At 39.0% G+C, this 20,890-nt stretch overlaps 1 protein-coding gene across 4 annotated transcripts in view; it reads right to left on the minus strand.

Moving 5' to 3' along the window:
• LOC121424840 (transforming acidic coiled-coil-containing protein 3-like) overlaps positions 1–20,890 on the minus strand; it is a 52,787-nt gene that overhangs the window by 8,908 nt on the left and 22,989 nt on the right. For 2 of the 4 annotated variants that reach the window (XM_041620644.1, XM_041620642.1), the window contains 8 exons: positions 18,458–18,596; positions 17,631–17,935; positions 15,973–16,023; positions 14,402–14,491; positions 9,697–9,764; positions 2,411–2,489; positions 1,469–1,674; positions 302–388 (listed from right to left, as the gene is read on the minus strand). In XM_041620644.1, the coding sequence (XP_041476578.1) occupies positions 302–388; positions 1,469–1,674; positions 2,411–2,489; positions 9,697–9,764; positions 14,402–14,491; positions 15,973–16,023; positions 17,631–17,935; positions 18,458–18,596 (1,025 nt within the window). Of the gene's footprint in view, positions 1–301; positions 389–1,468; positions 1,675–2,410; positions 2,490–9,696; positions 9,765–13,241; positions 13,314–14,401; positions 14,492–15,972; positions 16,024–17,630; positions 17,936–18,457; positions 18,597–20,890 lie in introns of all 4 variants that reach the window. The other 2 variants (XM_041620641.1, XM_041620643.1) reach the window with 2 other exon arrangements.

Raw genomic sequence — 20,890 nt, forward strand, 5'->3', positions numbered from 1 at the left:
ACACATCATAGCAAAGAGGTACTATGGAAGAGAAATATATGATACAACTTAGTAAATGGGAATCAATCCATCTCTTGGTTACATAATTATCATCTTCTTAATTATTGTCAGCAGTCATCTCACCATTGTCATCATCACTATCATCATCATCATCCTCCTCCTCATCCTCATCATCACTGCCATCATCATCAGTATCATCATCATCATCATTATTATCCCCACCATGTCTATCACCATCACAATCACCTTTTACAAACTATCCTCACCATCACCATCACAATAATCATGATCTCTTCCTTACCTGTACAATGCCTTCATCACTGCTTGTGACTGCCTGAGGTACCGAGGGGGGAATATCTGTGCTGGAGTTAGCACTATCAACTGCATCCTAAACACGAAATAAAAACATGAATTTAAATTAAGCAAATATTTAGATAGACACATTAACCAACAAGAACCCCATTAAAGTAGTGCTTTAGTATGTCAGGTGGTAAAGATTTTGAACATGCACAGACCTTAAATATATATTTTGTAAATATTTACATGTAGAAAATTGTGGATTGATATATACCATCAAATGTCAGTATCATTCTATGGCAGTTTTATGACAATACATGTACTGGTAATGAACATAAAATTGTGTGTATACGTGTATATAAAATATACTTAAATACATGGATCATATACCATATGCAAAGAACAGTGCCATTGATAATGAAAAAACTCAAGAAAATTTCTCTAGCCACATGCGTACCACGAAATAGCCTTCAAACACTTTGAGTAGAGTAATTCAGCCCCCCCCCCTCCACTGGACATTTTTTTGATAGATAAGGACATGCAGAATTGTCTCCTCTGAAACATCTTTACTCTTTTTCTTTTCACACATTGCACATATTTTCAGATATTTTTCAAACTGAGTATTTGCTTCACAAGTTTAAAACATATTTTCATGGTGTCCATTATAGAAATAAGTGAAGTTTTCTAGATAACAGATATTATCTCTAGATTCTTGTGAAAATGCTACAAATCTTAATCCCCTGTACATTTCAATTCATACTATTATCAGGTCTATCACGAATTAATAAATCTATATTTAGAATTTCAATTATTGATATTCATAAGCTGGATGGAGCTGGCACGCACACACGCAATTCTGTGCCGATGCACACACGTAAAACCTTTGAGGCAAAGGAAAAGTACTCCATGACACAATACCAATATGTAAAGCACTCCATGTATCATACAGATGTGCCATGTACACACAAATTTACGCAATAGAAAAAAGTGAGGAATGAGCATGATCTTTTAGAGTAATTTTATTGTTTCCAATGGCCTAAAAAGAGGGTCTTGTACTTCTATCATCCACCTATTGATGTCAACGATTTCAACCCATAGGATTTTATTATTACCACTATAAAAGAAATATTGATATATTGACCTAACCCAGCCACATCAATCCAAGGCCTACCTCTGCATCTAGATCATTATTTGGAGAGAATGCCAGTAAGCTGTCAACATTCTTGCTAGCTGCCGTATTGTCAGGGCTAGTACTAGCCCTCTGGTTAGCAGCTGCTCTCCTCTTGGCCCTCCCATCAAGTACTTGGCCTGGTGAGGGGGTCTTCATCTGTAAGAGGTCTCCGCCTTCAGGTTCTAACACAGGCAGGGCTGAAGGGCCTTCGAGTCAAGAAATAAATATTCACACAATAATTTTATTCAATCTTTATTGCCAGTTGTGAAATCTTTAACACAACTTAAAGAGTCAAGAAATTGATATTCCACCAAATCATTTTATTCAGTCTTTATTGCCAGTTGTGAAATCTTTAACACAGCTTTAGAGTCAAGAAATTGATATTCCATCAATTCATTTTATTCAATCTTTTTTGCCAGTTGTGAAATCTTTAACAAGGATTTAGAGTCAAGAAATTGATATTCACCAATTAATTTTATTCAGTCTTTATTGCCAGTTGTGTTAATTATTTCAAAATGAGTTCGCATAGTATGCGATAAAATGGCCATCAAAGTATCTGTGTATTAAAAAAAATGTGCAAATGGATTCTGGAAGACATAAGGCCCTGTCACATTGTTACATGCAAGTCTTGCGTGCCACTTGCAGCTGACTATTTTTGCTCCCCATTGACAGTATCTCTCACTTGCAGTTGCCCGCAGTGGCGCGCGCAAGACTGATTTGAAAGAATAAAAGTTTTTAACATGCTCAAAACTTTGTTGTGGGTAATTGCTTACCTGTAATGATATATCTATGATCTGTAGAGAAGTATTTCAAGCTAAAAGAATGGAGTGAATTATGTTAACTCTAAAATAGATTTTTTTTCTGAGCTTTCCTCAGATTTTTTCTTTTAATTTTGAAATAGGTTTTGGTTTTAAGAGCCAACTATTGATTTGTGACACATACCTTGTGGTGTAGGGCACCCTTTAACCAACGGATCAAACTTTACGTAAAGAGACTGTCTGGCCAACGCTGAATCCTTGAACTGTTGGATGAATACAACAAGAAGTTAGTCATATAATGTCTGCATGCATGTCTATCAATCTTTCCATATTATATATTTTTCATCCATCTACCTGTATTTACCTACCTACCTACATGTATTTATGTATCTATCTATGTATGTATGTATCTATCTATGTATCTATCTATCTGTCTGTCTGTCTGTCTGTCTGTCTGTCTGTCTGTCTGTCTGTCTGTCTGTCTGTCTGTCTGTCTGTCTGTCTGTCTGTCTGTCTGTCTGTCTGTCTATCTATCTATCTCTCTGTCTCTCCCTCTATCTACCTATCCTTCTTTTCAACATATCTGCTTATAAAATGTTGTTTTCTTTCGGTGTTACTATGTATTTTTCAATTTTCAGTCGATCATCATTCACTTGCTCACTCTACACACAGTATGTATTGAAATTTATATCTATCTAACCTATTTCTAACATCAGCCTTATCTACATGTACTTTATGGAGCATAAATGTATTTTCCTTCCCATCCATCCATCCACACCTCTATAACACAAGTTATGAAAATACTTACCTGATTTTCTTATTTACGAGATAACTCATACATCTACTTGATTTGCTAGTTCAGCCCTCTGGACTGCCATACCCGAAAAGAACTCCCAAGAATTTAAAAAGCGCGAGCGCGCCCTCTCCCGTTCAGGCTTACTACCCATGATCACCGCGCAATTAGCGTCCATCTTCCTCACCTTTCGCAAGCCCATACGTTGAAACATGTTGCTGCGCAAGGCGGAGGGTCGGTGGGAGGGTATCAAGTAGATGTATGAGTTATCTCGTAAATAAGAAAATCAGGTAAGTATTTTCATAATTTACTTCAATAACTCCATACATCTACTTGATTTGCTAGACCAGCACGGACTCAAACCGTAGGGAGGCATGTTTTCAATTGTAAGCCTAAGAAAATTTGAAAAAACGAAAACAACGAAATTTAGGGAGAGGGGGAAAAAGCCGCAGCTGCTTTAAGCGCCGAAGCAGCAAATCTCGCCTCGCTGGACGGAATGTCCTTCAAGTAGAAAGAAGTGAAGGAGTTAGTTGAGCGCCAAAAGGCGGCCCTCAAAAATGTCCTCGAGAGGAAAGCCCTGTATACTCAGGAATACTAAGTATCATGGGCCCTCGGCCTAGTGTCAGGAGAACAACATCACCTGCTGACTAGAGCGTAAGAATCGGAATTTGTTGAAAGTTTCAACAAGAATCGTGATCGGAAAACTGAAGCTTTTAAGGCTCAGTAAGTGATCAATCGACCAATCTGAGAAGGCGAGATATCTCAGAAGCCTCCGCGTGGGAGAAAGCGCCCAGAATTCGATATCTGTCTCAAATGCGTGAGGGCAGAAAATCTGCAGAATTCTGATAGAGAGCTGTGGTAAAAAGTTACTAGCGGTCCGAAGGGGACCAAGAACGACGGAGAGTAGGGATTTAGGAAGAAAACCACTCGTAAGGCAGACAAGGGTCGAGAAAGCGACTGAGTGCCATCCTGTTAATAAGGAATGCCGCGGACATGTTGCCTATGTAGAATAGAGCAGTCTGGTCAAAACAGCTCAACCGGGCGTGTCAGGGAAACAGCGCGGTACACATCACGACAAAAGTGTGTTAGACCGAGTGATCGAGAGAGAACTCAGGCTCCCCTTTCTCCCATACTGATTGAAGCACCCATCTGAGGGTGCAGTGCCCGCGGTGGAAGAGGTGGCTTGGCTCAAGCCACCATCGCCGAGAGAGCCCGTGAGGCTAGGCTGCGATGGCTGTCCGCTGGGCGGGGAATCCCTAGCAGCAGCAAGCGTACGCCAGAGGGAGCTGGCGAAAAAAAATCTGTCACGATATTACGTGTAAACGACCATCAAGAGATGCTCTAAACGAACAGACATCGCCAGATATGATACCTCAACCGTTACATTCCCAACGGAATCGAATGAGGTAGCAACGGCCCTGTCCTATCAAGTTAGGGACGGAAACTGGCTAAGAGTGTCGAAGTCCTCGCTTGAAGAAACAAGCGAAGGAGACTTGAGGAAGTAATCACAAAATTTCCATCAGTCTGCGGTGAGAACCAGTTGTTTATGAAAACAGTCACAAGGCCTGTTTCTCAGGTGATCGTAAGAGCAAGCACCGCCGGCGCCGGTTGCGGCAGCGTGGAACAGTCCGATATCGGTAAGATAAGGAGCTCCAAAAAGCTGCGGGGGGCGGCAAAAATGACGCCCTAAGCAGCGGGGGATGAGAATCTAAATTTCTAAAAGAAGAACTCCAGTGAAGTAAATCACTTACATGGAGAGGCTCATCCACAGTCGGCCCGAGAGAAGGCGGGTCGTAGTGATCGTGGTTAGGAAGGCATAAGCATACATCCATCCACTGTTACATCATCCTCGGTCGTGCGGTGACCCTGGCCACATGCCTTGCATGGAAGGAGGATGAAAGCAGCATGCGGGGCGACTCGAGTGTGCCGTGAAAAAATTTCTAAGAAAGAAGCCGATTCGACAAACGGGCACGGTAAAGACATCCACCGTAGACCACTCCGCACAAGGAGGGAACGGCGGAGACGCCCGCAAGATTGACCCACATAGAGGGCAGTCTATAAGATAGACAGTTAGAGCTCGACCGATGGTCTGGCGGTGTACAGTTTGGTGTGAACTCGCCGACCCGGTACGGTGGGTGTGCCCAGAAAGTAGGCATAGAATGCCGACAGAGAATCCTGGGGCTTTAAACAAGTTTGAACGCACGTACATAGCCAACAATCTCATGAGATGTACGGCGGTTACTTTCCTCCGAGATGATGTTTACCCAACCGGGAAAGACTCGGGGAACAGCTGTGAATGTCAACAGGGGGGATATCTAGCATATGAAAAGCTGATTCCTTCCACGTATTCGGTGCGGGTGCTGCCGGCGGTGTCCGGGGGGACGACCGGTGATGGCAGCTCGGGCAGGGTTTGTACGAGCCGCCCGAATACGAGACAAATAGGTTAACATAACCATAATGCACCGGGTGGTGAAGGCATAGCGATTATTAAGCACAGGAGAACTTTTAATCGCCGTGACATTCAGATCCGATATACATACTCATAAGCTCGGAGAGCTATGAGATAGTGAGACATACCGCTGGGCGGTGATGGTGCTCATATCAGAGTCGCCCTCTCTTCAGCGGCGATCGCTGGAGAACGGGTATCTGTACTAGCCCTGACTCTGGCGTTGCAAGGGTAGGAGCTAAGTAAGACAGGGCACCCTTACTTTCGAATAGAAAGTGAGGTTCAGGCCAGAAAAGCGACGGTCTCGTCGCCTGGGCGGACGGTCCGCGGACGTGATAGGTTGCCCTCTCAAAGCAGTCAAACATTCTCACGAGAGAAGTGCGGCATGCGGTATGTAAGAGATTCATACCTCCAATCTACGGGCCCGCTTAGGGGGAAGAATGGAGAGAGTTACCGCTGAGGGAGTCGTCGCCATATGTGAGCTTGACGTAGAGGGCGAATTCGGGAGTACCTGCATAATAATCGCCCCCCCCTGCCTCTGCCTTCTCGCTAGCCTCGAGAGGCTTGAAAATTTCGAGACGGCGGCGCCGGAGCCTGGCGCTTCCGGGCAGCAGCAGAGCGGGGGTGGATTTACACCCTCGGAGCTGGCGGCTTCCTCGTCGTAGGAGCCGCCTCGTCTAGAGCGACCCCGTCACTCTCCGAGACCCCCAATTCGGCCGATTGAGCTCGGGGCGCCTGAAGAGGCGGGGCGAGAAAATATGGACTCCCTTGCTTCATCAATACCCCCGCTCGGAGGGTAGATGTGAGGTAGATACTTGTCAAGCAGCGCCTGAGCGCTTACTGAAAAGTCGACCGCGGGATAGGGGTTGTCCTCGCACTGTCCGCCTTCGAGAGACTCCTCGTAAAGGGAGTCTCGCTCTATGGACTGAACCGGGGGGTTGTCCAGTAAGCGCCGGGGTGGCCCCGCGTGTCGGCTGGGACACGTGCTCTGAGATCAACGAAAATGCTGGAAAGCACACGCGATCTTGGGGCACCCGGTTAGTCGGTGCACTGGCTGGCGATTTAACAGAATCGCTCGAGGATTTCCCGGGTGTCTGGTGGTTATTGCCCACTTGTCTCGCTTGATGCTCAGGGGCATCAGCGGGGTGAGTAGACGTCGAGGGTGGGGTGAACCCGCACTGCTCGAAAACAGAATGTAGCAGCATGAATAGCTGTGACATCTGACCACCGACACAAGGGTCTGAAGGAGGGACGCCCATGGCAACAGGGCTGGCCGACCTCACCTTCGACCTCTTCTTCTTCGCGGCCTCCGCCGGCGTGGCCGGGGCAGAAGAAGGCACAAGAGGCACGGGTGATTTCTTACGATTTGCCGCCCCTGGCAGGGCGGCCGCCAACAACGAAACTTCACCCGAATCTGACGGGGTCAGATTGTGGTCACAGTCTGATGTGTGACGCCTCTCGCGGTAGCAGAATGTAGCAGCATGAATAGCTGTAACATCTGACCACCGACACAAGGGTCTGAAGGAGGAACGCCCATGGCAGCAGGGCTGGCCAACCTCTCCTTCGACCTCTTCTTCTTCTTCTCTTTCTGCGGGCTCCGCCGGCGTAGCCGGGGCAGAAGAAAGCATGAGAGGCACGGGTGATTTCTTACGATTTGCCGCCCCTGGCATGGCGGCCGCCGGCAGCGAAACTTCACCCGAATCTGACGGGGTCAGATTGTGGTCACAGCCTGATGTGTGACGCCTCTCGCGGTAGCAGAATATAGCAGCATAACATGTATGACTGTAACATCTGACCACCGATACAAGGGTCTGAAGGAGGAACGCCCATGGCAACAGGGCTGGCCGACCTCTCCTTCGACCTCTTCTTCTTCTTCTTATTTTGCGGGCTCCGCCGGCGTGGCCGGAGCAGAAGAAGGCACAAGAGGCACGGGTGATCTCTTACGATTTGCCGCCCCTGGCAGGGCGGCCGCCAACAACGAAACTTCACCCGAATCTGACGGGGTCAGATTGTGGTCACGATCAGATTGTGGTTACAGTCTGTGTGACGCCTCTCGCGGTCAGGGGCTGGGCGATCTCTCCCGATGCTGTCAACGGAGGACGACTTATACGGCAGAGATCCTGACCTGTGCCGGGGGGAGAGAACCGCACTCTCCCTCCGGACTTCTGGTGACCCGGTAGCCGGTGGGTCGCATAGCCCTATGGGTGCTGCGGCGGCAGGACCTAGTTTAGGCTTGGAAGCCTTGGCTACCACTTTTTCCTTTGTCCGAGACCGTGGCACCACAGTCTCGGCCTTCCTTCTCTTAGCATCCGACCGCAAATTCGGAATGCTGATCGACGCACCCTCATACTCACCGCCGCCGGGCGCTCACCGCGGCGTCCCTCCTACTCGCCTGGAGGCGGCCGACTTCTGTAACTTGCAATCGGGACGGTCCCCGTGGAGGGCACCAGGTCCTCTGGGGCTGTGTTAGTCCCATTCAAAGGTACCTCTCTCTACCCTGAAAAAGGAAAAACAAGAATTTTTTTTTTTTTTTTTTTTTACAAAGATCTCGCTTAGATTAAAAGTGGAGACCGGAGTGGTCTTTCCCTCCTCCTAAAAGGAGTTTGTTTGAGCAAACAGAACAAAACAAGAGGGGAGGGGTAGGGAGGAAGAAGAACCTAAGAATAGTTTAGGTATCTGCCTGTAAGAAAATAAAAAGGAGGTCGGAGACTTTGAAAAAAGAAACTCCTGCAAGGTTCCCCTACTATATCCTCTTTTTTTTTTTTGTGCCCGAAGGAAAAATTCGAAACAAAAATTCAAAAATGAATGCAAGTTCAGAAGAGAACGAAGTTTCCACCTGCGAAGAAACACAAAAACAAGCATTTCAGAGCAGGAAGAAAAGGGATTGAGAGACAAATAATTCCAGATAAGAGAAATTTTACGATAATTTCCAAGAGGAAAAAAGTAACCTCCTGTGGAAAGGTAAAGAAATTCAGAACAGGAGGAAGGAGGAACGTCTCTAGTAACGATTCCAAGAGGAAGAACGACACAGTAAATCCTCAAAGGGAAATCGTAGAGCCCGCCTGTCGAAGTAAAAAAATATATAAGACTAGGAGGGAAGAGGGAATTGAACGAAGAAAACAATTCCGGGAAAGGTCAAAAAAATTTCTAACAGGAAGGAGACCCCACCTGTAAAGAACAAAAATTTTTTTTTTTTTTTTGGGGGGGGGGATTGAATAACCAATCAATCAAGGTATAATTAAACAATCCCCGAAGCGTCTGTGAATAAAATATTAATCAAGAATTTTATTCAGAACAGAAAGGAAAAGGAATTGAGCCTTAAGATCCGCCTGTGAATAAAATATCAATCAAGAAATTTATTCAGAACAGAAGGAAAAGGAATTGAGCTTTAAGATCCGCCTGTGAATAAAATATCAATCAAGAAAATTATTCAGAACAGAAGGAAAAGGAATTGAGCTTTAAGATCCGCCTGTGAATAAAATATCAATCAAGAAATTTATTCAGAACAGAAAGGAAAGAGAATTGAAGAATTAATCAATCAAAAATCAATCGAAAATCTTAATAAATCAATTCCAGAAAGCAAGGAAGGAACAGAGTTGAAGATCCCAACCTGCAAAAAGAAATAACAATAACACCCTCGACAACAAAGTGTAGAGGCTGTCTAGAATTTAATTCAAAAACGGCACCAAAAGCCACCACGCTTTGAACGTGAAGAACAATAACCATGACAGGTGGTGAAGGCTTGCTGCCACGTAGGCAGGCCAAGCCCGGTGCCTCGCGAACGCGCTAGCGATGCGGCGCGACGAGAACTCGAACGTTAGAAAAACAATTTAAGTGTCACCAAAAACACGTCTAAAAAGTCACGCCAGGTGTAAATTCTGAACACAATCTTACACACAAATGGAAAGATTGAAATTAAAAGGGAGAATGCACCACAGATAAGCGAAAAAAATATACCAAAGCTCAAAAAAGATTTGAGCTCTTAGGAGACTTATCTGAGCACGTCTTGACAGGTGGCTTGCCGAAAGCAAGAGGAAGATGGACGCTAATTGCGCGGTGATCATGGGTAGTAAGCCTGAACGGGAGAGGGCGCGCTCGCGCTTTTTAAATTCTTGGGAGTTCTTTTCGGGTATGGCAGTCCAGAGGGCTGAACTAGCAAATCAAGTAGATGTATGGAGTTATTGAAGTAAATTACACCACATGCATAACAATGTATTTCACCCAGACTTACATTATCTGAGCTGCCTGCTTGTGCCAAATAGTCCACATCGAATTGCATAGCATCACTATTAGCAAACACTGTAAAAGACAAAAAGACAATAAAAACAATATGTTACAAACAATTCAACTTCAGTTCAGACATCTATATAATTTATTTCCTTTGTGATGTTTTTGGTTGCCCCCATAATTAAATTATATGGAGTTCATAGGTTTTTTGTGTCATACATGATAATGTTGGAATTCTGAAAATAATTATCATTGTTTTGAAGTAACCAGGTATTACTTGGGTCGATGTCGGAATATTTCCAATTATTTGTGCGAGAATGATCTACCTGCTGTGATCCCAAGTCATTTACTATTGAATTCACAATAGCTTACAAAAGGATCTTTACCCTAATTCAGTTTGGGTCATAACAGCATTCAAGTCACCAATAATTGAATATCTTTGAGGTTTCAAAACACATGCTGATATTGAATAGATTGTAATCTCTCTCAAAGATCATTTGATAAACGTACAGTAAGTAAACTCTATAAATCTATTTTGTTATGACCACTATGCAGTAGGAGTGAGCAGTTTTCAAGAGCCATACTTAGCAGCATGCATAGTTGATAAACGTTAATGTGTTCTGTAGTTTTTTAAAGATAAAATGTTTAAAGTCCTAATTTCCATGACTAGATAATTATATTACAGTGAGGAAATCATAAATAACAAATTCGACGGAAATCTGAAATTAAATTTGGGGTATACATAATATGATGTATGACATTTAGATGCTAACCCATTTGATTTCAGTATAATGTTTTAAATAGACTGTAGACCAAGCATAGGATTGAATGGGTTAATCATTTTCTCAACATGATACAATACACCAGTGTATTTTCTTTACTTACAAAGCCAACAAACTACATTCTTGCAGAAAACCGCAGCAGTCACTAATACATCACACATAACGGCCAAATAATATTTAAACATTGTGATGTATTATATCTGCAGATGAACATCAAAATGAAAGTTCCATTTCATGACAAGCAGCTCGACATTAATCCAGATTATTCCACAGAAAACTCCTTGATACGATTTATCAAAGCTTTCCACACGACCACTCCTTCAGTGAGTTCGATCTACATGTACATGATCTGCAAAATAAATCAATTTTGCTTTCCTATTTCATGCACAGCATACACCTCTTTCTGGGTATTCCAATATTGTTATGACAGGAAACAAGGAAATATGAAGATAGTATACAGTATGAAATGGACTTTGAAACATGAGTGGAGAACACTTGAATGAACGCCTGCTAGACAGAATAAATAATGCAGGTACTCATTCATTGATAAGGGGCTGTAAAACTTAACTGTATGGAAGGCCAAAAGATAAAGAAATTCTTCTACTGATTAATGATAGGTGTTATGTAATAAGTTAGATGAACAGTATAACATCCCAATTTAAAAAGTATGTAGTCTACATGTCATGTAGATTTTTGTCCAAGCTCGCAGAGTACGTGTTCGTTTTTTAAGGGATAGCAACACAAAAGGACTGTACACTAGACTATCTGCATGTGGTATGGAGTACCATGTTAGTATCTGGATATCAACAGTGAATACACATGAACGTCTGCAAACCGGGCTATATAAATATACATGTAATAACAGCTTGATCATGAATGATTGCTAAATACACAAACATTGGATATCTGGAAAAAAGACTACTTTATAGAAGAATTTTGTATTGGTAGTATTTAATATCTGCATGAATGGTCTTAATACAAGACTATTTCTAGTTTCATGTGCAACCACTCATACATGAAACTGAAAGTAAAAAATGGAAAACCAATTTAAGAATGGGTAAAACTACAGAGTATTTTAATGGGGGGGGGAATCAAAATAGAGTATTTTTTTAACAGCTTTGGGTTAAAAAATGAGGGTGGCTGAGTATAATCCTGACCAACTGCTAAACAGCAACATCAAGTTCAAAATGGTCCCATATTCGCAGTGTCATTTCTTTCACCTCTGGTAGTAATTTGAACATTTTGCCTGAGATTGAATTCTATTCCCAAAACTTCATATTTTCCCTTTATTTCCAGTAAGCATAGGTTTTCTCTTTAAATTCCTTTCGCCCAACAACAATCATAAAGTAATAGTATACATGTGTACAAATCAACCTTGATTTTCTGTATATTTTGGGTTCTTCTCATGAAATCATGTATTTTCCATCTCTTAATTGAATTTTATAAATTTCTATATATAAGACCTTCAAGAGTATACAATTAAATGAGAGTCTGAAAAGTGTGTGTGTGTGATATTATGAATGATTGTGAGTGTAAACAAGAATGCCTACTCATGAATACAGTGCAGTTTTTAGAATCAGGTCAATGTCCTTGGGAATTTATAACAGATGCAGAGATTCCACAATATTGAAAAATATTCATGACAATTGTTAGAGTTTGGGTTTAAAAGCATACACTTATATTCACACAGTAGTAAGGTACATCCATGGACATATTTGTCCTTATCTGACTTCAATGAAGACATTAAATTGTATAATTACAATTTTTTGTAACACAAAATACTACCCTCTATACCTGAAGTACACACCAAAAACTCCTCTATTGGGTGTAAATGGGTTTAGAAAAAATAGCAAAATAAATCAGGAATAACAGAATCAGTAAAAAAAAATGAATTTCTGAATTTAATATGATCGATACGAGTACCCAACAAATATTTTTGTGGATAGCTATTTTCACTTTAAAAATCTGACTTAGATAATCTGCTAAATCTATTTAGAATATCCCCAAATATATTCAAATCACATCACTTCATAAAACCATTTAAATTTTAATAGTGATTTTATAAAGGAGAAATTGATGCAATTTGATGAATAACAGAGTGCTCACACATTAGAATTAATTCAAGTAGTACAGAAAATCCAGTAAAACTAAGCACTTGTAACTGAAATGCTTGTTTTTGAGCTCTTAGTTAGAAAACAAGAGCTCAGTGATCTCACACTTTCATTTAATAGTCAATTTCTATTGTAAATTTGGGAATATGGGAAATGGAAAAGGAATGACTGTGCAAATTCTCTATAAACAATTGTTAATTAGATGGTCAATTTCTCACAAATGTTATTTGACACAGGTGCCTATCTTTTTTCTTTTTTTTAATACATATTATATTTAATGCAAAAATTGTGACACTGCACTAAACAATCAAGCCATGATGAAATTAAACCTTAAAATGCAAATTTCTCAAAGAAAGATATTTTGATAGAAAAGTGCTGTATTTTATACGTCATATTCAATACAAACAGTTTGACACTGCACTAAATAATCATACCATGACCAAGTTGACATATCAAAATGTAATTTCTCAATAAATGCAAAATAATGTCTGCTTTTGATTATCCCATTCATATACATTAATATTCATATACATCAATATTCATATACATCAATATTCATATACATCAATATTCAATACAAAGATGACACTGCACTAAACAACCATGCCAAGACAAAGTTAAACCCACCAACACACTAGTAATTATTCATGCAATACCTTTACGTGCAATGGCTGCTCGCATGCGAGGATTTGGAATATCTAAGAATCTGCCATATCCATGATTGACAGCTATAAGCAGTATAACCATGGATGGAAAACATATGAAATCATGAAGGCAAAACAACTTTACATGTATTAGCATTCTTTATTTACAACTGAAATGGTATAGAATCTTCTTTGTTCCTCATTCAGTCGGCTCTAAAATAGGTAATGTAATGAAATTCACACTTGGATGATTATCTATGTACATATTACAGCTATTGAAGTGCTATATTTATGTACAAAACATATACAAAAACACAAGGAAATATAAACCTATTCCTTCCTATTAATCTCATATTGCAAATGATCTGTAACTCGTAACTAAGTACTATTTGATTAAAAAAAACTGCACCCATATAATCACAATCATGCATGAGCCAACATTTCTGTTTTATTTGACATAGGAAATGAACCAGGTCATGCCTGTTTAAAGCAAATAATTATTGAAAACTTGAAATAAATCACATTCAAGATTTTACAGTAATTCCACTATTAATATAATAAATCTTCTTAATAGAGCAATTTTGTATGAATTCATGAGATTTTTCTCTCATTAAATCTTAAAACAATGTTACATCACACCATAACCCATCCTTTGAAATATAGGCCTCCTATCTCACTGCACCTTGCCAATGATTTCCTTTTTCTTTCTCTAAGCTATCTTTATTCTTTATCAAATTTTCATCCCTGATCTAAATCTTTTTCCCTCACTCCTTTTCTCAACCTGCTACTTGGTCAGTTGATTCCTAGGGTCACAAAGTGTACCATAGTACACTTACTAATTTAATCAATTCAATTGTCTAAAACAGTTTATTTCTATTCTAATTGTTCTTTGTTTTGCATCTGAAATTAATATCAATTCTTGAAGAAAAAAAATACTTTCAATAGCTCTATGACAAATACAATCAACCATAACCACTTCTACCTCATTTGGAACAGGACTATGATCGAATCCCATAGAAATTGTGCATTTGAAAGGATTTGAACACCAAGAACATCTCATGCTATGGATGTTTCGTGCAGATGTCAGCAAATCACACAGAAACATGTCACACATATATCTTTAATTGAGTGCATTTCAATCAATCGTTTTTTGGCCAACCAGTGTTTCGTACCTTCCTCAGCTAACCTGAACTCCATCTCTTCAAAGCTCATGTCTCGAGTGAGTCCACCATGACCGCCCCCTCCTCCTCCTTCTTCAGAGGCTATGCATCGGAGGTATTTGGGGTCAAAGGTCATAGTGGGTGTTAGTCCAATGTGATGGGGGTATGTCAATATGGGAGATGAATAGGTATGGCGGAAGGGGGGTAGGGATGATCGATGAGTATCAACATGGATTATGTCATTAAAATTAGTTGATTGAATGATTGAATAAATGATTAAACAAATGAATGAGTGAGCAAATGTACAGATAACTCATGTTTGAAAGATATTTTTTAAAGAGTGAAATTCCAAGAGTATTAAAGACTCAATGACGTAGGAGGAAATAAGAGACAGGCACAATTAAGTGCCAATGCAATTACAAGACAGGAGGATAGAAAAGTGATTGATTTATAGATTCATAACATGCATTTTTGTAGAATGATACAAATCATACAGAACAATGTAGAAATAGGAAAAATTATGACAAATTAAAGAGAAATTCCAGTAGTTGCAGTAAACACTGATTTCATGAGAAAGTCTGTAAAACAAGGCTTAATTGTCAGTATATCATCGAGGATCTAGATCTGGTACTGTTACATTAACTGAACTTTGTGAAATCTTGAAATCTACGCTGAAAAATGTTCACGCCGAAGATCCCCAACACAGATAAGCGCACGTGGGACAATGTATAATTATTGCTTAGGGCGTCGGGCCCGACGCCCTACCCGATTCCTGTGCTTATTTGCTGATTTCTCAGCAATTACACAATTTCTTCCAGAATTCTTTGGCACATGCGTTTTATTTATACAAACAGACACTTTGGTGGTCATTTCATTGGATTCTGTACGAACTCATTTTGATATCGTTACCAAAACTAGCATTTACCTTTAAAATGTTTGAATTAAAAGAAAGGTGTGAAGGAAGAAATATGAATAATGTCAATCCATTTAGTTGACAGAGGAGATTAGTTAGTAGCCACATGCATGAGATGGAGATTAAGATGATAAATGTGCATGAGAAAAGAAAAGTGGATTGAAACAGAAATGAAAATGACCAATTAGCATGTGTTTTATATGATGTATAGAAATGAAGAATGATGGATTTTAGCATTTGGTAAATCATCAAACAAGCTTTGAATATATCGGTAAGATGAGAGGCAATAACCATTTCAAGGACTACACTGAAGTGTATTATTCTATTGACATTGATGTTTTCACATAAATCCGATTTAATAAAAATGTAAACTTCTCCATGTGTGAAAATGAACAAATTTATATCACAATGAACAAATTACAAACTGTTAATATCATTTTTAAAAGCACCGGGCTAAGAAATGTAAATCATATTTTCCAATGTCAATTCTGAGTTAACTAAAAATAAAAATATGTTATCGGTCATTCCAAAAATGGACGATCCCTCCACAGCAACCATCAATGCCCACTCACAGGTAATTGATTCATGGCATGCAGATTCAAATCGAATCATCAGAATTGGTGGTTATTGTAAGTTACATAGTTGTTGAAAGTAAGAATGAGTAAGTTACCTTCATCAGCTGGTCTGAATTCATCATCACCAATCACATCAGGGATTCCACCTGTTAATGAAGACAAATAAGAATGATTACATCTTAATATCAGGAGAATAGTCCTTGGCACATTTCCCTAATAAAGATCACTCCTCTTACTTCATAATATGTATAACCCATACATAGCAGGGCGCGACAAACCAGCTTGCCCAAGGCAAGTGAAAATGATGTGCGGGCAAGCATTTCTCAAAGTCAATTGCCCAATCAGGCAAGTGTTTTTTTTGGAAATAAAACATAAGTAGACTCTCTAAATTTCAATATCTTTTGGATAATTACCACTATCTCTCATATTACGTAAAACAAACAGTGGAAAATGATATAAAATCAGCGCCAAATACCTACAACTTATTGCCAGGTACTGCGTTAGAAAAACCGTGCCACCACATCTTACGTTCAATGTGTGCAATGACTGCGAATGCGCTACTATCTTGTGTAATTTGCCGATGCAAATCCCCCCCCCAAAAAAAAAAGTGGCTAAAATTTCACATTTTGCAAAAGTCCATGAAATGGCCATCTATTTTCCATGTTACCTTGAAATTGGTTTGATTTAATTGGAAACTACCGAAAAATGAAGAATATTCGGCTAAATCTTGACTCTCTTTCTTGACTCTGTTTATTATTGTGGTCCCACATGTAGACTTTAATGGTGTTGACCAAGTGTAAAAAGATCAAAACGATCAAACAATCGTTTTCTGTTAATGTTGCATCCATGAAAAAAAAACATGAAAGTCTTCATGTGGGACTACAATAAAAAGAAATATTGACTGAGTGCAACATCATAAAATTATGAAGAAAAGACAAGAGAGAGGTGAATATTCTTAATTTTCTTGATGGTTTCCAACTAATTTTTAAAAAAATTCAAGGAAATATGGAAAAAAATAAATGACCATTTCATGGATTTTAAGATACAAAATGTGAAATTTTAGCCACTCCACTTTTGATGATTTTTTTTACATCATAAAACAATTTTTTCAGTCAATAAAGAGGTGAACATTTTTCACTAGCTTTCTTTATAGTAAATGAAAACAATTCTAAGGAAATATGGCAAACAGATAACCATTTCATGGATTTTAAGATGCAAATTTTAGCAGCTTTTGGTAAAGGTTTTTTTTTTAAAACCTTAAACGCCCATAAAATAGCAAAAAGTTTATTCAAAATAAATGTAATGACTCAGGCCTACGTTGATGAAAATATCCTTTTAAATATGTGTTATTTTATAATGTACAAGATTCTCAATTGTTATTTTGTATGACCTTTAAAAATAAGAGTATTGCCATCATAATAAAAAAAATTATAAAACAAATTGGGCAAGCAGTTTTTTCTAGAGGGCAAGCAAATTCTTTTATCACTTGCCCAACAGGGCAAGTGACAAAAAAATTTTTTGTAGAGGCATGCATAGTATACCACACATCTCTCTAGTTTTTAATAAGCTACATCAGTCCTTTGTATTTGAAAAGTCTGAAGTGTACCTACATTCAGTTTGGAAATCTTGCAACGTATGGAGTTTAACAGTAAACTATTCTAGGGCCCCGTAGCACTATTTTAGCAATTAATCGCTAACCTTTGTGTTATGGGGCCCCTGACGTGCTTTAGGTCAAAGTGACTATGATACCTACCTTGAGCATCAAATGAAGGCATAACTTCATCAGGTTGCCTCTCCTCTGCACTAGCAACCCCGCTGTCACCATCACCCGTTGACAGCAGCTGGACACCGTTGTACTCGTGCCTCGAGTCATCCTCCTCATCAAGATCAGCCGCGCCGTTCATCTGAGGGGATTGCAACAGGATGTCCTTGGGGGACGGAGGACTATGACCATCTTTCTCAGCATCGTCACCGACGTCGTTGGTGGCGGGAGGCATGGGATCCGCTTCAGGTTCCCTGGTGGGGGATTTGGTCTTGGGAGACTTCTTCTTAGGTGACCTGAAAGTGAAGTCGTGTCAATGTTTGTCTGTAAGAACCGTCTTCATTGCATTTTTCAATAGAGAAATGACATTTTTATCAAGAGAATCACTATCAGTATCATATCATGGCACAGGCTCCATGATGGTGCCAATACAGGTTTCTCTTGAGGGGATATGACAAAAAATTTGGTACTTCAAAGACATGAAAAACAAGCCATGTATACATTACTGTTCTGAACAAATAAATGACACCATGAAAGAAATGAAAGAATTGAATTACAGAAATTCTATCACAATATTACAAAATGACCAACTGACAAATTGTTCATAGGAGAAAGAGCGTGACATCATACATCTTTCTCAAATAAAATTGCCATAGCATTAGACATTTAACTGCTAATTTATAACTTTCTTATTACATTGTTATTCATTTTCCCTCGACTCTAATTAATCTCTTTTGATTTAAAAAAATACAATTCAACTTGTTTCACAGGTTTCATTCTCCTTTGAAATTACAATAATTAAATGAAATGCATATTACCTGGTGACAGTCTCCGGTGTATTGGCCACTTTACTCGATGTACCGAAGGGATCCTTGATGTTATCAAAGTCAGCAGAATATTGGTTGTCAGCCATTGGTTTCTTCGTAATGGGTGGAGAATTCTGCATCTTGTTGGTACCTAGAAAAGGGATCAGTGGTGAGGTTTAGCCGATTAAACTTTACCAGATTTGCTTCTACTGTGATTAATGGCCATTTGAGAATGAGTTTTGGCAAACTTGGAATAGCTGGGGAAAAAATTGGGAATTTGAAATCAGTCTTTGAAAAGAAAGATTACATGGAGAAGAACAGAAAAAAACTGAAAGAGCTCTGAAAAAAAATATTTTTTCTCTATCTTGGGCATTTCTTTTATATCCTGGGAAATGTAATAAAATCAGTGGTATATTTTCAAACTAATCATCTTTATTACAAAAAAAAACATTAAAACATCATGTACTACAATACCACAAAAACATATTCAATGAAAGAAACATATTATTAATGGATATCTCTACAAACATCCATGTACAATTTCATTATTTCTATATTCTATGTTAAAATTACAGTAAATAGTTAACAAAATTTCAAATTTGGGACGATGCTTTTTTAATGGACTTAAAAGTATTCCTTATTAGCAAGACAAAGGAAAAGAAATGCACATTTTTTTCAACACCCAATAATATCTAAATTAGTTCTTTGATTAATAGATATGGTAAATGGATGGATTGATTCATGCAGGCTTGGGGGTAAATTAGAGGTTGAAAGAAAAAAAATAAAATGTAATATGGAACCACCAGGAAAGAGATTGCCAAACACCATTTTCACTGGGTAGCTAATTAGAAAAAGGGTCACTTTGGCATCTTTTTGCATTTAGAATGCAGTATATTTGTAAAACCGGACTAGTGAGGAGAGCTTCATAACAGAAACTAGTTTTTCTTTTAGTCATCCTCAGGCACTAGTCAGTGGTAATTTCTCCTTCTTGTATTTATTCTTGATGTCTTTTGCCTGGAAATAAAATAAATTTTAAAAAAATAAAATAAATAAATGAACTATTCATTCCATTCTTAGATGTTGGTCAGCATTTTGTAGTGGTACTTCTTTTTTCTTTTTCTTTTTTGTGTAAAGGAAATAATCCCAAATTTCCTTTAAAAAACACCTTGAGTTTTTCTTTTAGATTATTTTTATTTCTCTTGTAGCTACATGTATAGCATATTTTACCCTGAAGCTTTTAGATCCACATGCACCTTAATACAAATTGCTATTAATATTTCCTCCATGCTATACCGTTTCCAATTTTGCTTGTAGAATTCAATATTCAGGTAAAAATGCTTAATCAACTGAATACCAATATTCACCAAATACCTTACATGCTTAATGTATCATAATATTTTGTTGGTCAACTATTAATCACTTTTCTTAGCAGTGCTAGTTGGGAACAGGTGAACATGACCGTAATAAGACATATACTGGGCAGTCGTGCCTGCATACTAACTTTCTCAGAAAGAGGGTCAGAAAAATCTGTTTAGAATCTTCTTCTTTTACCTCATGTCTTGATACCACATTGGCACCCATTTGTCTGTCTAGTGGGGGGGGGGGCCGTAACACAAAGGTTAGCAACTGATCATACTGTTGATTTGTACGACTGATTGCACATAATGATCAATGTAATCAAGCATAAAATCAGCCTTACAATCAATTGCTAAGCTCTGTGTTACAGCCTACAGGACCCAGGGGCAAGTTGCAGAAAGAGTTGCATTTGAACACAGATCAAAAGTATCAACTAGGATCATTTTTATTGGTTGAAAATCAAGTTGTGTTTGATGGCAAAACGTTCTCCAATAGACCCCTTGGGTATTGACCCCGGATGGAAGGAAGTAAGTTATCTACAAATTCAACAAGAAAAGTTAACTGACAAAATCCAGGGAAACTTCTTTTCAAGGTAATGATAGCAGCTCACCTCCGGATATTTTTTGCTCAAAAAAAGCTCTAGATCCTTTGTGAATGTAAAGATTATGTGATGAGACAATGGGATAATTAACAATAATCAGAAATGAGGGGGGGGGGAGACTCAGAAATATGAGGTGAAATAAAAACAAAATAAAAAAACAAAGCTCGGAAATTAATTGCCAGTATAAATCATCATGTTAATTCTGCTTTCATGGAAATTGATAAGAATTCAAACATTGACCACAAAAGAAAAGTAAAACAAAATCTTACATTAACAAATTTACCAATGACAAAAACTTCTTTATACGGTAGCATTTGATTAGCTAATGGCCAGTTTACTTTAAATATTATGTAATGTGTAAATTACAGAAAGCTTAATGAAAATGGACAAAGGGCCCTATTTCAATAAGGGTTGTTACCAATATTTTGGCATTCAATGACAGTTACCATAGCAACTATGATCCTCAGCCATGAAAGACAAAGGATCTC

This window comes from Lytechinus variegatus, chromosome 12 (genome assembly GCF_018143015.1).
Source record: "Lytechinus variegatus isolate NC3 chromosome 12, Lvar_3.0, whole genome shotgun sequence".
NCBI classification, from domain to species: domain Eukaryota; kingdom Metazoa; phylum Echinodermata; class Echinoidea; order Temnopleuroida; family Toxopneustidae; genus Lytechinus; species Lytechinus variegatus.